We start from the raw sequence: 25,186 nt of genomic DNA, 5'->3' as shown, positions 1-25,186 counted from the left end.
AGTTGGCATCTGCGTGCTTTGCACTTTCAAGACTTGCAAAAACTAATGTTTAGTCATGATAATTCATTTGAAAACCTGAAAAAGGCATATTATGGTTATTTTCATGCCCTGCTCATCCAAGTGATTGATCTGTGGGGAACAGCGGCTGACCGTGAAAAAGCATTCAAAATGCAAAAACGTGCCATAAGAATAATTACCCGAAAACCCTACGACCACCCCGCTAAAGACTTGTTTAGAGATTCAAAGATACAGTTTACACTGCCGGGAGTATACATCTTATCTGCTTGTAAATACGTCCGCGCCAATTTACATAACTATACCGCGTCGCGCGCTCACACCAGAAGTACTCGTAGGCGTGATCGTTTATTGATTCCAAAATGTAAACTCGCCAAGTCTCGGAAGTATTTCAGTGTCATTGGGGCCAAATTATACGACTCAATTCCACCCGAAATATTAGAAATACAGAGCGATAGACTGTTTGCAAACAAACTTAAATCTTTTTTAACAAACCTCGCGTGCTACGACGTAGATGAATTTGTTGATAGCGGTCGATGACCTAAAATTAGAATATTATAATGCATCTACCTACTTATTTATGTAAAACACTAATAATAATAATAAGTGCCTATTTTAAACTTAATTAAAATTAAGTTAAGTAAGAACACTGACATGTAAAATATATTATTTTATCAATAAATAAATGAATGAATGAATGAATGAATATTTCAAGTGTTATTTAGGTAGATCGATTATACAGACATGCATATAATAATAAAAATCAGTTTCCAAAGCATTACTCACGGTGTAAACTTCCAACCCCAGAGCACAGAAAGAGGCAATAAATTGGTGCTGGCAGGGCATATAAGGAATCTTGAAGAATATAGGAGTGATGGTAGAAGTTCTACGAGCGAGTAATATGGTATTCGCTAAACCTTCGTCCCGTTAATGCCATATAAAACAAGTCTAAACGTAAGTACCTAGTTATGTCCGCGGCCGCAGAAATATCCGACCGGGCCTATTTCCAGGCCAGGCCTGAACCTTTAAGCATAATCTTTTACGGTAGGAAAAATACTAACAGCGTATTGAACAATATTAGGTAAACAAAGCTTAAATATAATTTATTATAACGTTTTGTTTTGACATAACACTTACGTTTTCTTTTCATTGTAGCTATCCATTTAGTTCTTTGATCCAATTTCCAGTGTGTTCTAAGAAACGCATAGAACGTGCAACGACTATTTATGCCATTATTTTTACAATTAACAACAAAACAACATTGGTGGCCTATTTCAAACATTACACATTGTATTATATTTTATGAGTTTTGATAGATGACAACCACAATCAGTGTCGATTTTGACCACCGCAAGCACTGCGATCGCTTTGCTTACCCCCTCGCACGTAGCCAATACATTTCACTAACAAACACCAATCTGGACATTGAACAGCCCAAATTACTTAAAAATGACGTAACACGTCCGTGAATCTCAATCTCAATACCTATTACAGATTACAGATAGTGAAATGTAGCGGTTATTAAGACAATTTCAAAGTGTTTTTGTGATTTTTATTTAATCTGAATGTGACGTCACACTAGGGGGGAGGGTGTAGTTTAGTGTGACGACGTGTGACAAGGGGGGAGGGAAGGGTCAAAAAATCATGAAATTGGTGTAACGTAATTAATGGATGAGCCCTAAAATCAAAATACAACACACCTTTATATTCCGCTTCACACTGAAATAAAGTCGGGAAACGCAGTGACAATGGTTGACGCTACGTGGTGCTCGAAACGCAGGCTGGCTCTGTCGCGCCAAATTCAAGTGATAATCTATCTAAGTGTTACTTTCCCGATATATGCATAGATGCTTTCATTTGAAGCTGTCGTTCAAATAAACACTCAATGAAGTAGTGACTCGCGTTACTTTTGCGTGGATTGGCCCAGAAGAGTGATATGGAGAGCTACCAAACGTTTATTTCTTTATTTAATCTTTATTGCACAAAGACAATACAATTGTACACAAGGCGGACTTAATGCCGCAAGGCATTCTCTACCAGTCAACCTTCGGGCAAAACAGAGAAATTGTAGGCGGTGCAACATTAAATTATATTGAGAACAAAATAGTTATTCAAGTTAATTGCACAATATTATTAAGCTAACCTATATCGTCACTACTTTGAAAAAAACTTGTATCTTCTTCTGTCAATGAAAAGAAAAATGTAATAAGTATGTATAATGCAATGCATATAGACTTACTGCGTTTTAACTTTGAGGAGCAGTGTGAGATACGAGATTTTTTTAAAAGTAGTGACGATATGTAATATTGTATATAAGAATAAAAATACATACACACAGATACTAATAATAGATAATAATATACATACATACAATATATTTACATACATAAAAAAAAAACGAAGCGTAACCGATTGTGACGTTGGTTAGAAGGCAGCACTTCATTTATTTTAATAAAGAACCTTTACTGGCAGCACTTTGTTTCTTTTAATAAAGGAGCTTTACTCTAAAATGCACGTATTTCATCCCACCTACGGATAAAGGTAGGTTATAGCTACGAAACAGCGGCATTGAAGCGTATCCAACGCCCACGCCCTCATATTAACCGTGTGGGCTTTATGAAGACCATCGTCCCAATGAAAATGTACACTGAATAACAGAATAGGGATGACGACTACATAAAAAACCGGCCAAGTGCGAGTCGGGCTCGCGCACAAAGGGTTCCGTAGCAGCAAATATAATAAACTTATTATGTCAATTTATACACCTGCCAAAATTACAGTTAAATCAACCTATCTCAAAAACTATAAGAGATACTTTGATCAAACCAAAAATCGTTGAAAGAGTTAATTAGCATGCATCACCTCTATTTTTTTTAGAATTTTATACCCCGTAGTTATAAAAATAGAGGGGGGGGGGACATACTTTTTACGACTTTGAGAGCTGATATCTCAAAAACCGTTCACTTTAAGAAAAATGTTTTTTAGAAAACTTTATATCATTTTAAAAGACCTTTCCATTGATACCCCACACGGGTATGTACATCGAAAAAAAAATTTTCATCCCTCAGTTACATGTATGGGGGGCCCCACCCCCAATTCTTTTTTTTACTATTTAGTGTCATAATTTTGTAGCGGTTCATACAACACATATTCCCATCAAATTTCATCACTGTAGTACTTATAGTTTCCGAGTAAATCGGCTGTGACAGACGGACAGACGGACAGACGGACAGACGGACAGACGGACAGACGGACATGACGAAACTATAAGGGTTCCGTTTTTGCCATTTTGGCTACGGAACCCTAAAAATGGCATTCTGTTTAGTCCGTTAGTTAGACCGTCCAAAAATACTGAACATATATTTTTCGCTTTTTCTAATTAATGAACAAATACAAAGATATAGAGCATCAATGTTCCGGAGTGGGGGCTTGTGACGTCACTTTTAAGTGAAAATTGTCCCTATTGACGCCACGCGAAACTTCAACGCACTGTACCGTCGTCATTTTTCGTTTACGAGAAAAAATAAAAAATACGTGTCTAAAATTCTTTGATAATCTAACTGACGAACTAATGAACAAATCAAGCCCAACAGTCGGCCGAGATTTCATACAACTTAGTTCGCGGCCGGGAATCTCGGTCGGACCTTACAACCGGGATTTATTTGTGTAATATCCTCCAATATTTATCTACACCTCGTTATCCAATTATCAATGCGAAATTATAAAGGGAAGCACACATAACGCGTCCGGCACGTAACCGACATAACGAGCCGCGTCCGACACGTGCAAACGCTTCTCTACACGTGATACATAATTATATCCGATCTGATATGAATCAGTATTGCCAGGAAACTTGTTTTGTTTATAGTTTTAAATATCGATATGTTTATGACTTCGGAAAAGATGATTCTTGAATAGAGTGAAATATATGCACACCTCGGACACTGGCGATCAAATATATTGAAAGAGGCGCATTCCTAGCACACAGTCTTAGCTCGTGTAGGTGAACGCGTACCGCGTACTATGCTTGTATGAGTGAAATATGACAGGTCGACTGTTCGTGTTTTTGACAGGCGGTAACTGTGAGATAACCGAGAGGGGGTGGGCGGTACTTTCAGCGAGGAACGGGAGTGGCCATACTGTACGATAGTACTCTTTATTATACTGTGATATAAGTGTACATAATGTAATAAGTTGCATTTATGCTGTTTCACCCGACAGTGACATTTCGCTGTTCATTACCTCTTCAACAAGGAAATATTGACGCTGAGTAACAACGTTATTTCATCCTCCTTGCGCTATCCCGGCATTTGCCACGGCTCATGGGAGCCTGGGGTCCGCTTTGACAACTAATCCCAATATTTGGCGAAGGCACTAGTTTTTACGAAAGCGGCTGCCATTTGACCTTCCAACCCGAAGGGTAACTAGACCTTATTGGAATTAGTCCGGTTTCCTCACGATTTTTTCCTTCACCGAAAAGCGACTGGCAAATATCAAATGACATTTCGCACATAAGTTCCGAAAAACTCATTGGTGCGAGCAGGGGTTCGAACCCGCGACCTCCGGAACGAAAGTCACACGCACTTACCGCAAGGCTACCAGGCTATAGTCATAATAAAATACGTATAATTCACAAAATCGCCCTGTCCGCAAGCCAACACGTCTATTGCCAAACCCCACTACTAAATAAACATTTCGCTAAGCCTGGCTGTATTGGCAACACGCATCAATATCCATTGCGATAACCATACAGTTTCATAAGTGTTAACATCCACTACGTACCTGTATTTGATTGATAGACTATATATAACGTTGCAATAAGTTTTAAAATTACCAGTAGGTATATTTTACCCTGAATAATCTTTGACTTTCCTGACTGCGAACTGTACAGATTCATTATATTTAAAAAGTTACTCAGGATGTCAGATACTTTTCGTGTTTCATCCACTGCTATTGATGCTGACTATACAATTATACATGGAAGACGAAATCTTTAAGTAATAGACCGTAAAATAGTTGGGACCTTGTCTGTTTATCAACCCCGACGCAAAACCGACAGGGTGTTATAAGTTTGACGTGTCTGTCTGTCTGCCTGTGTGTGTGTCTGTCAGAGGCATCGTAGCTCCCGAACGGATGAACCGATTTTGATTTAGTTTTTTTTGTTTGAAAGCTGAACGTCAGTGTCGGGAGTGTTCTCAGCCATGTTTCATGAAAACTACCACTTCCACTATATCGGGGTTTTTTCAAAATTTTAATTTTGTGGTTAGGTTATACTCTATGAAATCGCATCGGTAACTGGTAAGAATCAGGGGAAATCTTGCAGGCATACCACTTTGCAAAATATGTAGACAATATGTATCGGCCACCAGTCGGTCTTCCCAGATACGGCCTCTTAGCAGCCCGATCCTCTACCATTCTTAGTAGGTAGCCGAACCAGCGAAAATACTTTAAGTAAGCTGCTCTTTTAGTCACTGGAGCGTCATATTCATATGCCTACGGCTGGATTTAAATTCAGCAGTAAGCCTCTGGAATAACTCACAGGTCGGAATACACGCTAGACTGCATTCGAATTACAGATGAGAGCTTCAAACCACGCACAAAGTGAAACTATAAAGTTTGCCCACTAGGGTTCAAATTCAAGCAAGGTTAGCGGTAAACGCAGTTCGACGAAGTTGCAATTGAAGTAGCGCGCCAAACCAAATAGAACTTTGTGTAATTAAGGCAAGTTCAAGGCTGTTGCAATCGGAGGGTGCAGAGGTTGAATAATTGAACATGTTCTACCAAAGACGTATATAACTCAGTAAGTACAGAAAAAGTCTAAGAAAAAAGCATATCTCAGAACCATTCAGAGAAATGGACGGTCGCCTAGATTAGACGGCGCTATACATTTGTTGAGAGTGGGTCAAATTGTCAAAATTGAGGTTCAAAAGTTTTAATCCTAGTTTTAATCCCGAGATAACTATGAATGGAGTTTTCTTTTCATTTCGCTGCGCCTTGTCAATCTTGTTTTTATAGTGTGTGTTCATCTTAAAATAATCCGATTACACATACCCCAGCTACAATGTTAGTTCTTTTTTGCTACAAAGTTGATTAACATAATTATTTTATTTTAAACACAGATATTTAGTACCAACACTAAAACTTTAAGAATTAAACTTTTTAAACAATAAAATCTTTAAAAAATACTAAAAACTTTACCTGCATAACTAAGGATCAAAAAGTAATCGAACTAAGCCATCCTGTTGTTGAAACCATGCATTATTTAATACAAGCTTTGCAACCTGTTTTAGTTATGGCAGGTTTTTCCTTAAGCTACCTTTGCGAGACTAGTTTTATTGTATTGTATAATATAAAAGAAGAAGCTGACTGACTGACTGACTGACTGACATATCAACGCACAGCCGAAACCGCTGGTCCTAGAGATTTCAAATTTGGCACGTAGGTTCTTTATGTAGTGTAGAGGAGCACTAAGAAAGGATTTTGCAAAATTCCCCTCCTAAGGGGGTCAAATGGGGGTTCAAAGTTTGTATGGGGAAACAAGATTAGTTTGACTATTTTATTCGAAACTTCACAGGAAGATTCCTTAAGACATATGACTGAATACGTGTTTCAGGTTTTTTGAAAATGTAACCCCTAAAAGGGTGAAAAGGGGGTGATAAAGTCAAAAAATCAATATGGGTATCGTTTTTATGGTTTTCCCCTCACTAGCTCGGAAACACGCGTTTTGTCCTTTAATACCAGCGGGCAAAAACGCATTTTATCCACTAGTGGGTAAAGTAATTTGACCTTGAATAAAGTCAAATTAACTGCTTTAAAATTGATAAAAGTAGGTGAATCTAGTAATAAAGATGATTTACCACCTGTGGAACTACTGGAAGCAGTGATAAACGCATTTTTTAGCGTTGTAGTTTCCTCGCTATAGTGAGGGGAAAAGTTTTGTGTTACACTCGGGTGCAAATGTATTTTACTTCTCGTGTGTTAAAAAACTCGCAAGTTCAGGATTCTATTCTCGAACCACTCGCTTCGCTCGTGGTTCAACTATAGAATCCTTTCACTTGCTCGTTTTTCAATTCCACACTCGGCGTTAAAATACAACTTTGCCCCCTTGTATAACAAATAACTATTATCGGGTCGCTGATCACGATAAATACAACGTTTTAAAAATCTAACGAGGCGGAAGTGAAATACCTTCTCCCCTGTTGTGGTGCAATGGGGTTTAAATATCAAAAACATATATAAAAGAAGATATTGACTGACTGACTGACATATCAACGCACCGCCGAAACCGCTGATCCTAGAGATGTCAAATTTGGCACGTAGGTTCCTTATATAGTGTAGAGGAGCACTAAGAAAGGATTTTTCAAAATTCGCCTCCTAAGGAATTTAAATGGGGGTTCAAAGTTTGTATGGGGAAACAAGATTAGTTTGACTATTTTATTCGAAGCTTCACATGAGGATTCCTAAAGACATATGACTAAATACATGTTTCAGGTTTTTTGAAAATTTGACCCCTAAAGGGGTGCAAAGGGGGTAAAGTCAAAAACACAATATGGGTATCGCTTTTATGGTTTATCGGGTCGCTGATTACGATAAATACAACGATTTTAAAATCTAATTAGGTGGAAAAGAAATTTTCTCCCCTGTTGTAGTGCAATAGGGTTAAAATATCCAAAATAGCCATAAGAGGAGCACTAAGAAAGAATTTTTCAAAGTTCACCTCCTAGCATGATAATTTGACAGGGACAGCGACAGGGACAGCGACAGGGACAGCGACAGCGACAGGGACAGCGACAGGGACAGGGACAGGGACAGGGATAGGGATAAGGATAGGGATAGGGATAGGGGTAGGGGTAGGGATAGGGATAGGGATAGGGATAGAAATAGGGATAGGAATAGGGGACGGGGACGGGGATAGGGATAGGGATAGGGAAGGGACGGACGGGACGGGGACGGGGACGAGGACAAGGATAGAGATAGGGACGGGAATAAGAATAGGGATTAGGGTCGGAATAATCGGTCGGCAATCGATATCTAGGCAGTGTAAAATGCAGGTGGCTCAGCGGGAAGGGATTATTAAGTAGGCATCGGCGAGTATCCTGCATCCGTGATAACTATTATATTCAATGTGCTGTAAGAAGATCGTTGTTTGCTTGCCTTTTATATGTTTACGTTTGCAATAAGTATAAGCAAAATGGAAAAAATTGTAAGCGATAATGCAAGGAAGTACTTTTTACCCTACCGACCATAGCGTCGAGATACTGGCTATGTGGGTTGTATGAAGTTTCCCCAGTATAAATATTTATATACGTAAAATACATACATATTCGTATCTACTATCTACGCTGTGGTCGCTGTGTAACAATTCTATAATCATTGCAAGAATTTCTTTTAAAACAATAATAGTAATATGTGTAAGGTACAGTCAGCCAAAAAGCAGTGTAAGGTTCTTGGCTGACCGTACAGCAAATAGATCAGTTACAATGGCCCCCCAATCGAGAATTGCCCCGCTTTACCTTAATCGAAATAATCGCGGACAGAAGTACCTACAAAGAAACCTACGGATCCAAATGAAAATCTTATTTTTTGTAAACGATTCAATAAGAATACTTTTATTACGCGGGCGAAGCCGCGGGTAAAAGCTAGTATTGTATAATTATTAGACCATACACACGTTCTTGGAATTCACGTTTATAAACACTTGAATACTTATTAAATTTATTATGTACACGGTCTACTTTTGTACAATTTTTTATATGCATAGATGTATCTATTCTACATATTATATATATTCCATGTGTATAATTATTTTTATGGCAAATAAAAATTTGTACATTACGGGTGGGGGCCACATCTTGCGTCTCGCGAGCGTAGCGTCTGGCCAACTGTATGGCAAACGCAACGTCGACGCGGCGTCTTTTTCTATACAGCTGGCCCGACGCTACGCTCGCGAGACGCTAGATGTGGGGGGACCCTACTATACGATACACGTACGGAAAAGAGTTTTAATCGACACGAGTTACGGATACCCTCTTTTTTCAGTACATATGGCCGTTTGCGGTTTCAAGTAGTACAAGAAATGTAGGTACTACTTTGCGAACTAGTGCAAAATAAAACATCATGTGCACTGAAACACTTGAAATACTTTTACGTACATACCTTCATCAACGCCCCAACATTTTTAAAGCTACGAGCAAATAGTTTAACGGAAAACGTCTAGATTATCTAGGGCATCCCAGGCACGTCAACATGAATAACATGCCTATTCACATTTTCAGCAGTATTATACTAAAATATTCATCTTATGTCGGTAGCAAAAGTTCCAAATTTGTATGCATGCTTGAAATTACCATTTTAATTAAAATCGACGGCAAATTGAATACATCTGAAAATACTGATTTTAACGTCGTGTACTGTCAGCAGTAACAACTACCATTCAACCTCCTTACCTGATAGAATATAAGCGGCTCAATATTAATTGCATCTGGGTACGTAGCCGACTGCCGAATGGCACAAACGTTCACGAAACGCTCACGAAACGAAACGCTCGTAGATCTCTATCTCTCTTGCGGATTGGCGCGATAGAGCCAGAGTACCTTTAGCGGCGTTTCGTTTTCGTTGATCCGTACAACACCGAGTAGATCCGTACAGTATAGTCGTAAAAACAATGCAAAAACGTATGTGATATAAGCGATGGCAATAGGAATCGCTGCAAACGCCACAGCCACAGGTCACACGTTCGATCGATTTGACCTAAGCTATAAATATTAACTAAAAAAATGTACACAGAAAATTCTTGTCATTTACAGTTTTAAATTTAAAATAACATAAATACTTCTCGGTGGATAGATTTTTCATATCAGTATTTTTTTTTTCATTATTTTATGATACCTTTTCGCTTTACTTACTCGTACTAAATAAAAACGTAACAACTATATTTTTATACCAGAAAAAAAAACAAAAATAAAATATAGATATTAAAAAAAAACATTACATTTTATTTACACTTAAAACGATATAAAAATATTATTGACGTTCCATTATTAAATAAAATAAAAACGCTAACAAGGCAAAAATTACTGCAAATAAAGTATTATTTATAAGCGAGACAGTATTCCTTTCTGGGGTCAAGTTATGAACAAGACATAATTTGTCTTCCCCAATATTACAATTAATATGATCACTCACATATTTCGCACTGGACGGTCCCTCTAAATTAGAATATAATTCTAGTTCATCATCGGAGAGTTTCGTTGTAGCGCGAGTCGGTTCTCGAAATACTTTTTCGTCACTGTGATGATGTTTCGTCAAGGTCGACTTATGTGTATCTACATCAAGCGAAGTTTTCTCTGTGCAAGCTTTATCATCACATAAAGGTTGACTTCGCCGTCTACTTTTATTAGTAAGGTTATATAAGCGTTCTTTAGCTTGGATATTATTCTTTAAACTATCATCTGAATCGGCAAGAGACAATCTACCTCTGTTAGTAGTCCTGGTGGCACCTGTGATTTCATGGGATGCCACTTCAGGCAAGCCTGGTCTTGAACTAAGTTCTCGCTTCGCTTTTTCGATTTTGTCAGTGAGGGATAATCTTGCTTTACTTGCTCTTGCCGATGCACTGGTATCATTACCGAGAGGTAAGAATTTGTCAGTAAAGGACAATTTGCTTTTTCTAGCTTTGCCATCATTCTTATCAGTGTTTAAATTATTCTTGCTGCATATATCACTTTTATCGATGACCGATATTCGGCCCTTGCTTACTTTCTGTTTAGCGGCATTATTCTCAATAGTATTTAGTTCGTTATTGCTAGTCTGCATCATTCTGTTGGAAGTGACAGGTTTGCATGTGCTTTCATTTTTATCAAGAGCCAATTTAGCCTTGCTCAATTGCTTCATTTTACTGTTTTGTCTCTTGAATATCTGTAATTTGCTTACAGTTTTAGCCCCACTAATGACATTCCTACTGGAGCTGCTTGCGACTTCAGGTTGGGGCGAACTGGTCTGTTTAAGACTTTTATCTGTTGGTGTTTCACAAATTATGTCGTCGCGTATGGTCACACCAGTTGAAGGACCTGGGAACAAGGAAGGGGTGGTAAGGGTGGAGGAAAAGAAGGAAAAAAATGATAAGGGTTTAGGAAGAGGGAAGGGTCATGAAATGGGGGAAATGTGCTTTAAAGAACCACAATTGGTGACTAACTAGTAAGAGTAGTAAGTAAGTCGCCATTAATTTCAATCAATGGCCACTTACAATTTTAGATCTTCAATTACTGTTATCCAATTTGCATGAATTTATTTGTATTTTTGAATGTGCATGTAGCATTGCCAAAGGACTATCTTTAATTGGATTAACAGACACACATAAAAGTGTCAAACATTTCATTGTGATGTAAATAGAAAAGGGCCTAACTGTGGTGGACGTGTTTCGTTGTCAATTATATTTGAAACAAAAGCAGCCACACCAGTTAACAACGATCGATGGTGCCTGTTCAATCAATTAGAAATACAATTACATTGCGAAATCTGTGCGCACTTCGGTGAAAATTTTATTCACTGGATTGTTTCTACAATATTCGGCAGCAATATTCACGAAGCATGAATATAATTGCTTTAAAAAAACGCAATTTATTAATTATAAAAACTAAAACTTAACTCAGGCAGGTAAGATTATAGAGGTCACTTTGTGAGTTCATCGGACAAATAAACTTTAGGCAGGTAGACGTACAGACAATTCGAGTTAAGACGATGAGAAGTTTAATTAGTATGACCGTAAAAACCAAAGGGACCTTTTGTTTTTCGTGAGATTTATAATTTATTTAGGTAGATAGTAGGTAAGTACTGTTTTCCTCCAGGCCAAAATCTGTAGATCTGTAGAACCTTTTTAAAGTAAACGTCGAAGTAACTTCTATGACAAATATGGCATGATGTGAATAAGACAGGGTTCTAGAGTGGCCTAAGATTCATATTGGTTGACTGTTACGTACGTACGAGTACCTACCTACATAATAGAAATTCAACGATATGCAGCTAGCGAAGCCGAGAACCATTTAGTTTAGGCAGCACATTAATTCATTATACGGTCGCGAGCTCGCTTAAATATTCATTCGCGTCTAGCGTTCATATTTAACTAGCCTGGACTGGAGTTAGAAACATTCGGGAAATATTTCGGCTCAAAGATTTTCAAGTACTGTTAGCACCAACGTGTTATTTTTATTTTATATAGGTAGCAAACAAGCATACCGCCTACCCTTAGTGCGTTTTCACATTATCCGATCCGATATCGGATGTCGGAAGAATTTCAATAGTAAAAATCAAAGATGGCGGCTTAAATGTATGGGATATCGGTCCTAAATCCGATATCGGATCGGATAATGTGAAAACGCCCTTATACCACCTGGTAAGGAGTTGGAGTAACCTATAAACGTCTGTAACTACTAACTACAGTGTCACATGCGCGTTCCTGACTTTAATAACACATCACTCCCTGAGCTATGGACAACTTTACTATTTAACCGGCAGAAAGACAACGCGAGTAGGGTCACTCTGTCAGGGGCCAAGATAGGACACTCTGACAATACTGATTGTCGTATGTGTGGTGAAGAGGAAGAAAAAAGACAGTCAAGACGTCTAATTGACCTAATGTGTGATTGTCACGCCCTCGCCAGACAGGGAATGAAGAACTTTGGAACAAAGGACTTCAGAGAGCCTGATCATCATCAGACACATGGTCGAGGTCGAGCAGATGGTCGAGAAGCTCCTGAATAGCTGAAGTATCTGAGGATCGTCGAGGGTAATTGCACAAAAGATCCCAATGGGTCGAAGTGTATCCGTAAGGGCCCCGCATATATATATATATATAAGATAAGGGTCTATTCTTAGCTAACCATCAATAAGATCCACCGATGGCCAGTCCAACCAGCCTTAAAGTTAACGAATAAATACTAGGTAAAAATCAAGAAGCACCACTCTTAACCAACCAACGGTGGACTCGGTGGAGTATACTCATACCCTGTATACCTACAATGCTTGTCAGATCAAACTAGCTTTTCCTCTGGCGATGGACTTGTTAGTGAACATAATAACATAGCTTGTTAAACACATAACTAGTTAGAACTTGGAAGCATGTTCCACTCACAATAGGTTCTCCGCTAGAACAATATGCACGGATGCACAAATGGCTGTGCGCACCATGTTTGCAGAAAACAGGAATTGTTCCTAGGTTATGTTTCTATTTCTATGTAGGTATATTATCTAAGTGGATGGATCGCATCTGAAACATTACACTGCGCTCCAAAATACGAATGGCGGCTGTTGTGGCGGCGGGTCCTTCCTATACAAAAGACCGCCAGACTAACGGTCTGTGCCGGACTGGGACTGGGCAGGCCACGTTTGCCGCATGCACCCGGATAGATGAGCCAGCATAGCCACCAAGTGGATGCCTCGAATTAAGCGCGGGCGTGGCAGGCCCAGACGGAGATGGCGGGACGACCTTGACACCTTCATGATTTATTTGGCCTGAAATAGCACACCAACGGGAGCTGTGTAAATCACGGGGAGAGGCCTTTGCCCAGCAGTAGGACACATAAACGGGCTTATTAAAAATAAATATATATGTGATAGATACGAATAACGAACCACAAAATTAAATATTTAAAAAGACCCGACTTGTTAAACATAGTAACATTTTCATCACAATAGGCTAAGAACACTCCCAACTAACTCAGCTTTCAGACAAGAAAAGTGCTGAATCTAAGGCAAGTTCATCCGTTGGAGTTCTAGATATAGGCACAGACACAAAGCGAGTCAGCGATGACAGCAGTCACGAAACTTATAAAATAGTCTCGTGTAAATAAATGAGAAAGCAAGCAATTTATAGTTCATCGATCGGCGACGAATTATAACTCGCTCGCCCTATCATCGCGTCTGTTTTTAACCCCCGACGCAAAAACGACGGGGTGTTATAAGTTTGACGTGTCTGTCTGTCTGTTTGTCTGTCTGTCTGTGTGTGTGTCTGGAGTGGCATCGTAGCTCCCGAACGGATGAACCGATTTAGATTTAGTTATTTTTTGTCTAAAAGCTGAGTTAGTCGGGAGTCTTAGCCATGTTTCATGAAAATCGGTCTACTATGTCGCGGTCGGGGTTTTTATCAAAATTTTAATATTCTATTTGTTGTAACTGCACACTATAACTACACACGGAAACAATATTTAAATTTAAATTCTAACGAAAGGGGGCCAACAAAATTGATTACTTATAAATAGAGGTAGACAACAGACGGTCTTATCGCTAAAGAGCGATCTCTTCAAAAAGAGTAAAGCAAGAGTAAGTCGTCACTACATTGAAAAAAACTTGTATCTTCTTCTGTCAATGAAAAGAAAAATGTAATAATGCATATAGACTTACTGCGTTTTAAATTTGAGAAGTAGTGTGAGATACGAGATTTTTTCAAAGTAGTGACGAAGACTTGCTTTCAATCATTTTGAATCAATCAACATTGTTTTCGATTAGCCTTTAACTAATTTCCTCACGTGTCAGCAGTCAGTGTCAGGTGATAGCCCCCACGGCCGTAACCTTCGCCCATGTCCTTACAGTGCGTGTGTGGAATGATCGATACCATGCATGTTACAACTTGGGAACTTATAATAGTTATAATACACTTGAAAACTTTAACTATCCAAACTTGTAATTGAATACCTGCTGTTTTTGAACTTACTAGAACAATCGATGGAATCAGTTCAGGCGTTAAAACTGCGGCTTTTCGGAAATCCATGATAATCAAAATATGAAAAATTGCTAGTCAATTAGACTTACTTGCGTAGTTTTTGCATGCAATTTAAATTTTAAATACATTGAGGTGAATTTCGTTTGAATGAAACAAATGAAACTTTGTCAGGCCCATGAAAGGTTAAGGTAGGTTAGGTCAATTAATTTGCTTAGAATATGTACACTAAGCCTTACGAGGATAACAGGTATGAAAGCCTCTAGAAATGTACAGTACTCGTAAAGCTTAAGCTAAAATGAAAATTAAATTTTAAAATGCAAAAGGAAAGTCATTTGTCATTCTGTCCAGCCGGCGTATCATGCTGCCAATTTTATCACTTATCCACGTTGATAAAGCATCCGTCACGCTTTAGCAAGTATGTCAGTGTGAGAGTGACAGATGTCTTATCCACGTGGATAAGTGATAAAATTGGCAGCATGATACGCCGGCAGATCGGCAGTATTATACAAATGACAGGGTTAAGTGGAAGAAACGAGCGAAGGCCTTTGCCCAGCAGTGGGACACTAGATCTGACTAACAAAAAAAGAAAGTCATCACTCATCAGTCATATGAGCATTTCAAAAGTGCAACGCAGCAGGACCTAAACTCCTAATTGTTAACAAGAGTTTAAATCTACATAGGTGCGATTTGAGCACTAAAGAGATGCTAATAAAAGCTGTTTAAAATCCAACTACAAGTGATACCCGTATTTGAACCTTAAGCGAGGTAATCATTAAAAATAACCCAAAGGTCACCTCCACGAAAAAGCTGAGATGGCAAACGGTACGAGCAAAAATCTCGTAAAAACGATGTGAAATAGCCAATCCCGAGATTACGATCGGGACGGCTGCTGCCAAGGAACATCACGGGAACGGCTTAACGACAGAGGCAATCTACCACACCGACAATTTACAATGTTCGATTGCACGTGTAGCGTGTACCTAGAACCAATTCTACGATTAATCAAATGAAGAATACGTCAAAAATTGCTTGCTATACAGGGTGTAAACCTAATACGGGCGAACCTCTTACCGGTGGTAAGTATAGGACATCAAAAATGGAATTAGATAACTTTTACATAAAATTGAAATATTTTTTTTATCCATACAAATTAATTTGGCCCGCAACGTAATGCAAACACACTCGCGTTAAACGCTCGTTGACAGTTGTCATTGATTGTCAACGCAACCACGTTTACAGTACATTGCTGTTGGGAAATTTTTCAAAAATTCATTATGGGGTGAAAATTATGCGTACCTCAAAAACACTTCTTAATTAATGATAACAATATTGAATTATATGCCTGGTTTCATTTATCGCCCTTATTAGGTTTACGCGCTGTATACGTTACGTGAGAGTTTTGAATAATTCACGGTTATTTTCGTTAGACTTATATTGACCGGGATATTTTGTAGATATAGACCGGGACTACCTTTTTGATTTTTGTCGAGCTCCCGACATTTCGACGCAGTTGCATGCATCATAATCACGGAAAACTGAAGAAGGCGAGTGGATGTCAAACTTGTCGAAGTTGCGTAGACAGCGCGCGATCTACCCTCCTTCGTGCGCGTCGGCTGCGTTCACTTTCAGCGTTACTGGTCGCATCAAAAAAGTAATCACGGTCTATATCCTGGTTTATATAAGTCTAATTTACGTGAGGTTTGTTGAGGCATTATTAAATTAAACCAACTCAAAAACTAAAATACATGCCACTATAGACTGATCATTATCATCAAATCAGCCTTTTGTCGTCCACTGCTGAGCATAGGCCTCTCATCTAGTACCACTTGTCCCGGGCCTGAGCTATTCTCTTCCAGTTGTGACCCGCAATTTTCCGCAAGCGCTTGTAAATCTTAAATATATTCTTATATAGTGTATTACTCGTACGTACAGTCAGCTGCAGAGATAGGTGTCAGTGTCACGCCAATAAACTGAGCAAGTTAGTTATCTCTGCCTCTGAATAGCGGTCATAAGATGCTCAAATCAAATATCTAAACACGCCTCTATAGCCAATTTGTGACTTCATATTCACATATTTTTGAGCACACTAGCCGATCCCATATATCTGATGCCGACTGTACGTCGTCCCTACCAGTTCAAATGATTTAAATGAAAATTCTTTGTAAACTAAGGTTGTAGTTACAAGAGATTTACATTTCAAGAATGGATTTCAAATGGACAGACAGAATGAGGCGACTCGGAATGGGGTCTCATTAAAGATTCAATGGCTGAAGACTAGTTGACCACGTTTCAGTAGAATTGGGTGACCATATTAACGTAATGGTTACAGGTTAGAGTAACACAAACTATTATTTAGTGAATAAAACGAGTAGATCGGAAATAAAACTATAAGATAAGATAAGATAAAATTTATTTCATAGAAAAATATCTATGGAAACGGATTAAACCGCGTATAATGAATTTACAATTCACCCCGACGTTTCGAACACTTTACAGCATTCGTGGTCAACGGGTGACTGAGGAAAAATTACAATGTGCAAAAGCTACCCACATATACAAGAAATATTAACGGACCATGACCACAAATAATATAGATTTTTAAGGCAGGTTCACACAGCAGCAGCAGGTTAAGGGTTAGATTTCATGAGTAACTATCGCGGTAACCGAAGACAATATTACGAGTAGATCAGGTTTCTGAATATTATGTTTAGTTGATACTACGGTTTTTTTCTTTTGTTTGGAAATTTGTTGGGCTCTTTTCAAAATAAAAATATCAAAATATCAAAACGGTCCGACACATAAAATAATAATAATGTGTTGAAAAAAATCATTGCTCTATCTTCAAAAACCAGGGAGGAAATAGTCGAGAGCGTTTGTATGGAGAATTGACCCCTCCTGTTGCGCCGTTAACCAGTGTTTTGAATTGTGTGTAACCTTAACAATTTGCAATATGAGCTAAATCGCATGCGAGATCGCACGCCGTCTAAATGAGGCTTGTGTTACTAAGCAACAAACGATGTAGAAAAGTATACCACTTGTGTATAGTTGTAACTTAAGTGTATTCTTTATCAACTACAGAAATGTCACTAGATCCCGCTCATCTGAGCCCAAGTTTTAACAGTATTAGGATTAGGAGCAACTCGTTAAGTTTAAGTTAACTTCGGGTGAAAGAACTCCAAATTAAGTTATGAACACATAAATTATGTTTTGGGATATATTCGCGAATAAAAATATTATTTAGCTCATATTGCTTAGCAAAGGTCGGTAACCTTTAGTAAACATATATTATTACCGATGATAATATTTCCTTCTGAGACTAATTTATCATTTCCGCCTATCTGTTACTATTTTATTATAATATTTATAAGGATTCAATACATTGTTAGATGTGTATATTATACGTAACGTACCCACGACACGTTTAGGTTTAGGGGGGTTGGGGTCGTCAAAATACTACGCTTGGTCACACAGGGGGAAGGGGGATCTAAAAATGTCTTGTGACGTAACCTGAGGAATATTGGCCCAGCCGTGGCCAGCAATGGGACGCATATAGGTGATGATGATGAAGGTTATGGGATGACAATCATTGTTAAAGGCCGGAATAAAAGATGACAAACACGCGTCATCAAAATCAAATATTAAATTTGATATAGACATAGACACACGAATATTTATTAACAACTTTCAACTTTATTGAAAACTACAGGGGGTCTTGGCTTATACTACGCTTGGTCACCCAAGGGGGCAGGGGGGCAGGGGGCAAAAAACGGCCCAAATATGGTCACGTAGTTTGGGTATGTTCCCTAAAGTAGAAAGATAGATAACTACCTCTACTTAATGTTCGATTGCTCGTATTTAATAGTAGGACTTTTATACTCCAAGAAGAAAATTCATGGTCATCAACTCATCACATCATACAAATCCTCCTCCTACTCCTTGAGTTGCAGGCGTCCATAGGTGACGGTGACCGCTTTCCATCAGGCGGGCCGTATGCTTATTAGTAGTATAAAATACTTGCCCTTAACGGTAGGTACTCGAACTTGTTTCTAACACTAACTTGAGCTGCAAGCGCTCACTTGCTACGGTGGGTTTCATTGTTGAGTTAATTTTACATAGGCTGTCAAAAGGCAACCCAGACAGTTATTTGCCACCACCGTTGTATAAAAAAGCAACTAATATATAGAAAGTCAGCTAAGTGTCCGTTGCTTGCTACTGCTACGTAATATGTCTCCAAGAAAAAAATTCAATATTTCGTATTATTCCTACCCTCGGTCAAGAAAAGTCATCAATCATCGCTTTCTCGACTTTTGTTTGACACAATTTCCCCGCCTCCTATAACCTAGTTTATGCCTAAGCAGTCCCAAATGTCGAGTGATATAAATTCAGTACGATGACCACTTGGCCAGTTAGGAACTGGGGTATAGATTATAGAAGTTGGAAATAAGGCGATAATTAGAGAATTCATTGGGTATTCGACACCGTTTATGTTCATTGACTTTGATTTGTAACCGAAATTCAGTTTTTAGGTAACCTAATATTCGAATAATTAACGTTTCGTTCAAGGGTCAATCGCAGAAAAAATGTACCTACTCTAATATGCTTATGAATATCTAACTACATAAATATTTTTCTCTTCTAGGCCTATACGATACGACCTTTAAAACTTCGAGAGAATACAGAGCTTGAGCAATATTAACTCTCATATGATCAATATCACTCGCATACCGGCAACCCGGCATTATTTTGTTTCAATGGAGCCACTGCCATTCCTGTTAGTTAAAACTCTAAGAGAAAAAACAACTCAAAGATCATACTAACCTGGCTTGGGCTGTCGGTGCGGCTCTATAGTTGTCCTTGGCGACAGAGGCTCAGTGTTTCTAGAGACAACCCGCCTGAGCTCTCTGTTGTGTGCCGGGTCCTCAGGATCCCACGGTTTGAGGTCTGTGACGCCTTCGGCTTCGACGCCCTTCATGAATACCTCGATCAACTCTTTGCCTGTGGAAGAATAAGATCTTTAGATAAGCATTACAGAAAAAAACAGAAAATAGATTTTTTATGTCTCAAAATTATTGAACATCAATAAATCAATAAATAAATATTATAGGACATTCTTACACAGATTGACTGAGTCCCACGGTAAGCTCAAGAAGGCTTGTGTTGCAGGTACTCAGACAACGATATATATAATATACAAATACTTATATACATAGAAAACATCCATGACTCGGGAACAAATATCTGTGCTCATCACACAAATAAATGCCCTTACCGGGATTCGAACCCGGGACCGCGGCTTAGCAGGCAGGGTCACTACCCGCTAGGCCAGACCGGTCGTCAAATATGTAATACATCATATCATATCAAATATGGTTTATATAATTACAGACTGTAATCCGCTCGCGAATCCATAGTTCTGGACGGGGCCACTAATCTATAGTAATGGCATGAAAACTACAATTTATGGGGTACCTCCAATATACGAGTATAAGTGTAATGTAACGACATGAAAACTATCATTAATCTGATGCCCAAGGATTTTCCCCTATCGCACGTATAATCTACAGCTAAATTCAAGGGTTGCCCTCCTCGTAACTTCCCATCAACCACTTGATTGCCAATAAAGAAACCTCCGAGTAATTGTGATCACACTTCCTCCTTCAGAGTAACCTACATGTATACATCTTTGTAACTCTAGCATTTATGCTACTCGTATTTTATAGAGTAGAAATCTCTACACTTCAGTGAATTCAGCAAGACTGTTTCCCTAAGGCATTATAGCGATATCAGCTGTACAATTTCCCTCTAACAAGCGTACGTATCGATTGCTGCAGATTTACTGCGCAAAAAGGGTTACTATAAACTAGACAGCAAAGGAATTTTATCACGAATTCCGCCCTTACACTAGTAGTTACACCACCCAGCGGGCGTATCATGCTTCCAATTTTATCACTTATTCACGTGGATAAGACATCTGTCACTCTTTGTCATATATACTTGCTAAAGCGTGACGGATATTTTATCCAAATGGATAAGTGATAAAATGGGAAGCATAATACGCCGGCTGACCTTTTACCCGAACACTTTACGGCTCAGCCACGACATCGGTCTAAGCGCGACAGCGGTGAGCGGCGGCCATACATTGGAGCGAGACACAGCGATGGGACTTTTCATTCGCTCGTATGGCTGCCGCTCACCGCTGTCGCGCTTAGACCAATGTCGTGGCCGGACCGTTATAGGTTGAATTACACGCCCGATCACGATAGCGACCTTCTACATCCTATGATCATTATCGAAGATCGTCGTCCCAAATTATGTATGTGTCAATGCACTATTCAATTGTGATGTTACGATTAAGAATGATGGTGTAAGATTCGATTAGATAAGTTTAGATATAACAAGTTTTTTCGGAATAGATATGCTAAACAAGGACGTATTTATGGAGGGAGCCTTATATTATTAGGAGGATTCATTAAATTGCGTTATTTTTGTATGTTGTATGTTTTCCATTTTCTACCATAATTAATAGACTTTCCTTCGATTTTTTTGTACCTACGTGCTTGATTTTACATTCTACGACATACGGAAAGGGGATATAAAATTATCTTTCGATAAAAAAAATCATAAATACATCTCACCTATTACTAACAAACTTACATCTATCATCTCCATCTTCCGCAGAACACACGAACGCGAGCAGTGCAACCACAATATTATAGGCAATACTTCACTTTACTGCCATTGTTATTGTTATTGTCTACTTGCCTAGCCCACATTTATTAGCACATGACATGACGTGCGAATAAACGTCATCCGGGTACGTCATAACGGCCGAAATTCAACGAGTGTCTTGTTTTTTCAACCTGTGAGTTGTAAGATGTCTGCCGGTTCTTGCAGAGTCAAGGTCGCGCGGTGAAAATATCGGTTGAAGGAAATGAATGAGTGACCTTAAATTAAAGTAATAAGAATTGTATGATTGTATGATTTGCTTAGAGCTAGAATTAATGCTAGGTACCCTTTGCTGTTGATGACGTTAGCATTAGCATCAAGAATCTATTTTTCTAAAGATACGTCTATCCTAAGAATCCAGAGGATAAATTGGATTGGACTACAATTTAGCTTAATACGGAATATTTAGAGACTGTTCTGCCATACATTGGCATGACAACATGCAGAGCACCCATTACAACTTGTTGAATATGATTTAAGTTTAAATAATTTTCCTTCCATTGCTGAGGAATTTGCAAGCGGTTTTGCATCAGCTTCAAGCCGATAATTGTCAAGAAACAGCGCAGGATCGCGAAATCTGGCGTGCTCTCCTTTCGGAGGCCAAGATTCTCCTTGGGTCGCCAGTTACATACCGCTTCCTTATCGTCAGGTACGAGTAAGAAATGGGCCTCTCAGGCCTTGTTCTAGAACAGTCCTTACCCTTAGTAATGTTAGCCGAGTACTGCTTGATGGCGATCTTCTCGACCGTGCTCTCCAGCCCGAAGAAGTTGGTCACGTCGAGATGCGCGCTCTGCTCGAAACACGTCCAGTTCGGGTTCTCTGGGTGTACCTGAACACAAAAAACGTTTTAATAACATGTTTTTGTAACATATTTAAATTAATATTACAGTTTTAAAAAAAAATTGAATGGGTTTCAATTCCGGAACTGTAAAATTGGAAAAATTGTTCCGGGACGTAAGCCCTAGATGTCGTTGAATAAGACTTCAAGACAGTCTGGTATTTATTATATTATATACATAGAAGTCGCATCTATGTATCACTATCACTACATAGTATAAAACAAAGTCACTTTTTCTGTCCCTATGTCCCTATGTCCCTTTGTATGCTTAAATCTTTGAAACTACGCAACGGATTTTGATGCGGTTTTTTTTAATAGATAGAGTGATTCAAGAGGAAGGTTTATATGTATAATAACATCCATTAAATAGTGGAGAAGTACTGTTATTTTTGAGGTTTCTAATGTGATGTCGTAAATAATTACATGCGGGTAGATTATATTTATTTGTCTACCCCGAACATTTATATAAATTAATATCGGGTAGTTTTGTGTTGTTTACATGGGGTGACATTTTGCTGGGACGTCAGTCTTCCGCGACCACGGCCAGTGCAACCTGGCCGAAACGTTGGGAAAAAAGGTAAAAATAATGTTAATTAATCGCATTCGACCTGTCTGTATGTGACTTTAAATATGTGTACAAAGCGCGAGAACTTAGTGTTATCTTGATAAGGGATAGGGATAGCGATAGGGATAGCGATAATCGTAAATTCGTAAATAAACTTAAAAATAAACTTATGCTTGAAGCGTATTACACTGTTGACGAATTTTTCAACGACGTGCACTCTTGAACTGGTTCACTATACCAACCATTTTGAATTATAAAATTGAAATGTATCTTCGACAGCATGTTTGCATTAACTATGTAAGTTATAAGTGCCGACTGTAGACACTTAATAACAAAAAATAACAAAGAAGAATGTATTTATATGTAATTTTGTTGACATGTAAAACTATGTTTGATAAAGGAATAAATGAATGAATGAATGAATGAATGATAGGGATAGCGATAGGGATAGCGATGTCACTACATAGTATAAAACAAAGTCGCTTTCTCTGTCCCTATGTCCCTTTGTATGCTTAAATCTTTGAAACTACGCAACGGATTTTGATGCGGTTTTTTTTAATAGATAGAGTGATTCAAGAGGAAGGTTTATATGTATAATAACATCCATTAAATAGTGGAGAAGTACTGTTATTTTTGAGGTTTCTAATGTGATTTCGTAAATAATTACATGCGGGTAAATTATATTTATTTGTCTACCCCGAACATTTATATAAATTAATATCGGGTAGTTTTGTGTTGTTTACATCTCCGGTGACATTTTGCTGGGACGTCAGTCTTCCGCGACCACGGCCAGTGCAACCTGGCCGAAACGTTGGGAAAAAAGGTAAAAATAATGTTAATTAATCGCTTTCGACCTGTATGTGACTTTAAATATGTGTACAAAGCGCGAGAACTTGGTGTTATCTTGATAAGGGATAGGGATAGCGATAGGGATAGCGATAGGGATAGCGATAGCCATAGCGTTAGCGATAGCGATAGCGATAGGGATAGAGATAGGGATACGGATAGGGATACGGATACGGATACGGAAACGGATACGGATACGGATAATATGGGTATCGTTAGAGGGATACGGATAATCGGTCGGCGGTCTCTTACAATCAAAGTGCTCTAAGACGATCGTATTATTTAATATAAACACACAACAACAATATTTCTACAATCATTGCAAGCAAAAGTATTATGTGCAATCGAAATAATCGCAGATAAATATACCAGAGAAACCTAAGGATCCAAATGAAAATCTTAATGAATACTTTTATTACGCGGGCGAAGCCGCGGGTAAAAGCTAGTATAATATAGAAGAAAAGCAATGTCAGCAGTGGACGACAAAATGCTGATATCAAATGATATTTAACTGACAGGTTATGTTATGATTTCAATTTGGGTTAGTTGATTTAGTTATGTAAATAGCATAATTATGACTGTAACTTCATCGCAAAAATAACCAAGCATTCATTTGCTCGTTTCCTATTATTCATAAAAATACCCAGCTATAGCGGCTGTCCCTAGGGTTAGCACCGCCTAAGTTTGTATTTATGCATGTTTGGTAACTACGAAATTATTCCGCGGAATTCGTGGAAAATGAGTCGTAGTAGTTTTTCGTGACTGCAAATTACTGTTCTTGTGCGGGGGCGAAATAACGGTATTTAACAGTATGCATGAGTAGGTAAGTGAGCAATTTTTCAATTATTCTTTTATAAACAACAGTTGCGTTGTGCTCAAATGACTCAATGAGTACTATATATATATATATATATATATATATATATATATATATATATTATGAATACTTTTGCTTATTAAATTGTATCTTGTTTTTTAATGCATGTTAATTATAAGATGTAATGTTTTGAAAAGAAGTGGCCCGCCGAGTTTCTTGCCGGTCCCATAGTGGATACCCCCAGTGGATACCAACTGAGGGGGGACTGAAATCTTCTCGAGGCTAAGGCGTAGCGTGGGGTTAGAGCCGGCGTAGCTTTGTTTGACGTTCATAAGCGCATTGTAATATGCCTACTTGGAAAATAAATATTTCATTTCATTACTTCGAACCCCCTTATTCAGAAACGTACACTAAAGTTATCAAGCCGATAAAGTTCGTTTGTCCCTTTCCGATGTATTGGTGTAATAGAAAGGGACAAACGAACTTTATCGGATTGATAACTTTAGTGTACGTTTATGAATAAGGGGGTACTCGTAAATATATACTCAGTACTGTCTATGCTTCCCGATAGGCAATAGGAATTATCTTCATCATTTTTTAACTACAGTTAATTGAAACAGTTTTCTATGATAAGTTGCCTTTTACTGTGTATCATAGCGGGCA

At 38.5% G+C, this 25,186-nt stretch overlaps 1 protein-coding gene across 1 annotated transcript in view; it reads right to left on the bottom strand.

Annotated features, from left to right (window-relative positions):
* LOC125230070 (protein real-time) overlaps positions 1–25,186 on the bottom strand; it is a 127,101-nt gene that overhangs the window by 21,735 nt on the left and 80,180 nt on the right. The window contains exons 4-5 of the mRNA XM_048135073.1: positions 22,157–22,286; positions 19,550–19,726 (exon numbers count right to left, since the gene is read on the bottom strand). Of these exons, the coding sequence (XP_047991030.1) occupies positions 19,550–19,726; positions 22,157–22,286 (307 nt within the window). The remainder of the gene's footprint in view (positions 1–19,549; positions 19,727–22,156; positions 22,287–25,186) is intronic.

Source organism: Leguminivora glycinivorella, chromosome 10 (assembly GCF_023078275.1).
Source record: "Leguminivora glycinivorella isolate SPB_JAAS2020 chromosome 10, LegGlyc_1.1, whole genome shotgun sequence".
Classification (NCBI taxonomy): domain Eukaryota; kingdom Metazoa; phylum Arthropoda; class Insecta; order Lepidoptera; family Tortricidae; genus Leguminivora; species Leguminivora glycinivorella.
This window is presented reverse-complemented; position numbering and strand designations above follow the sequence as displayed.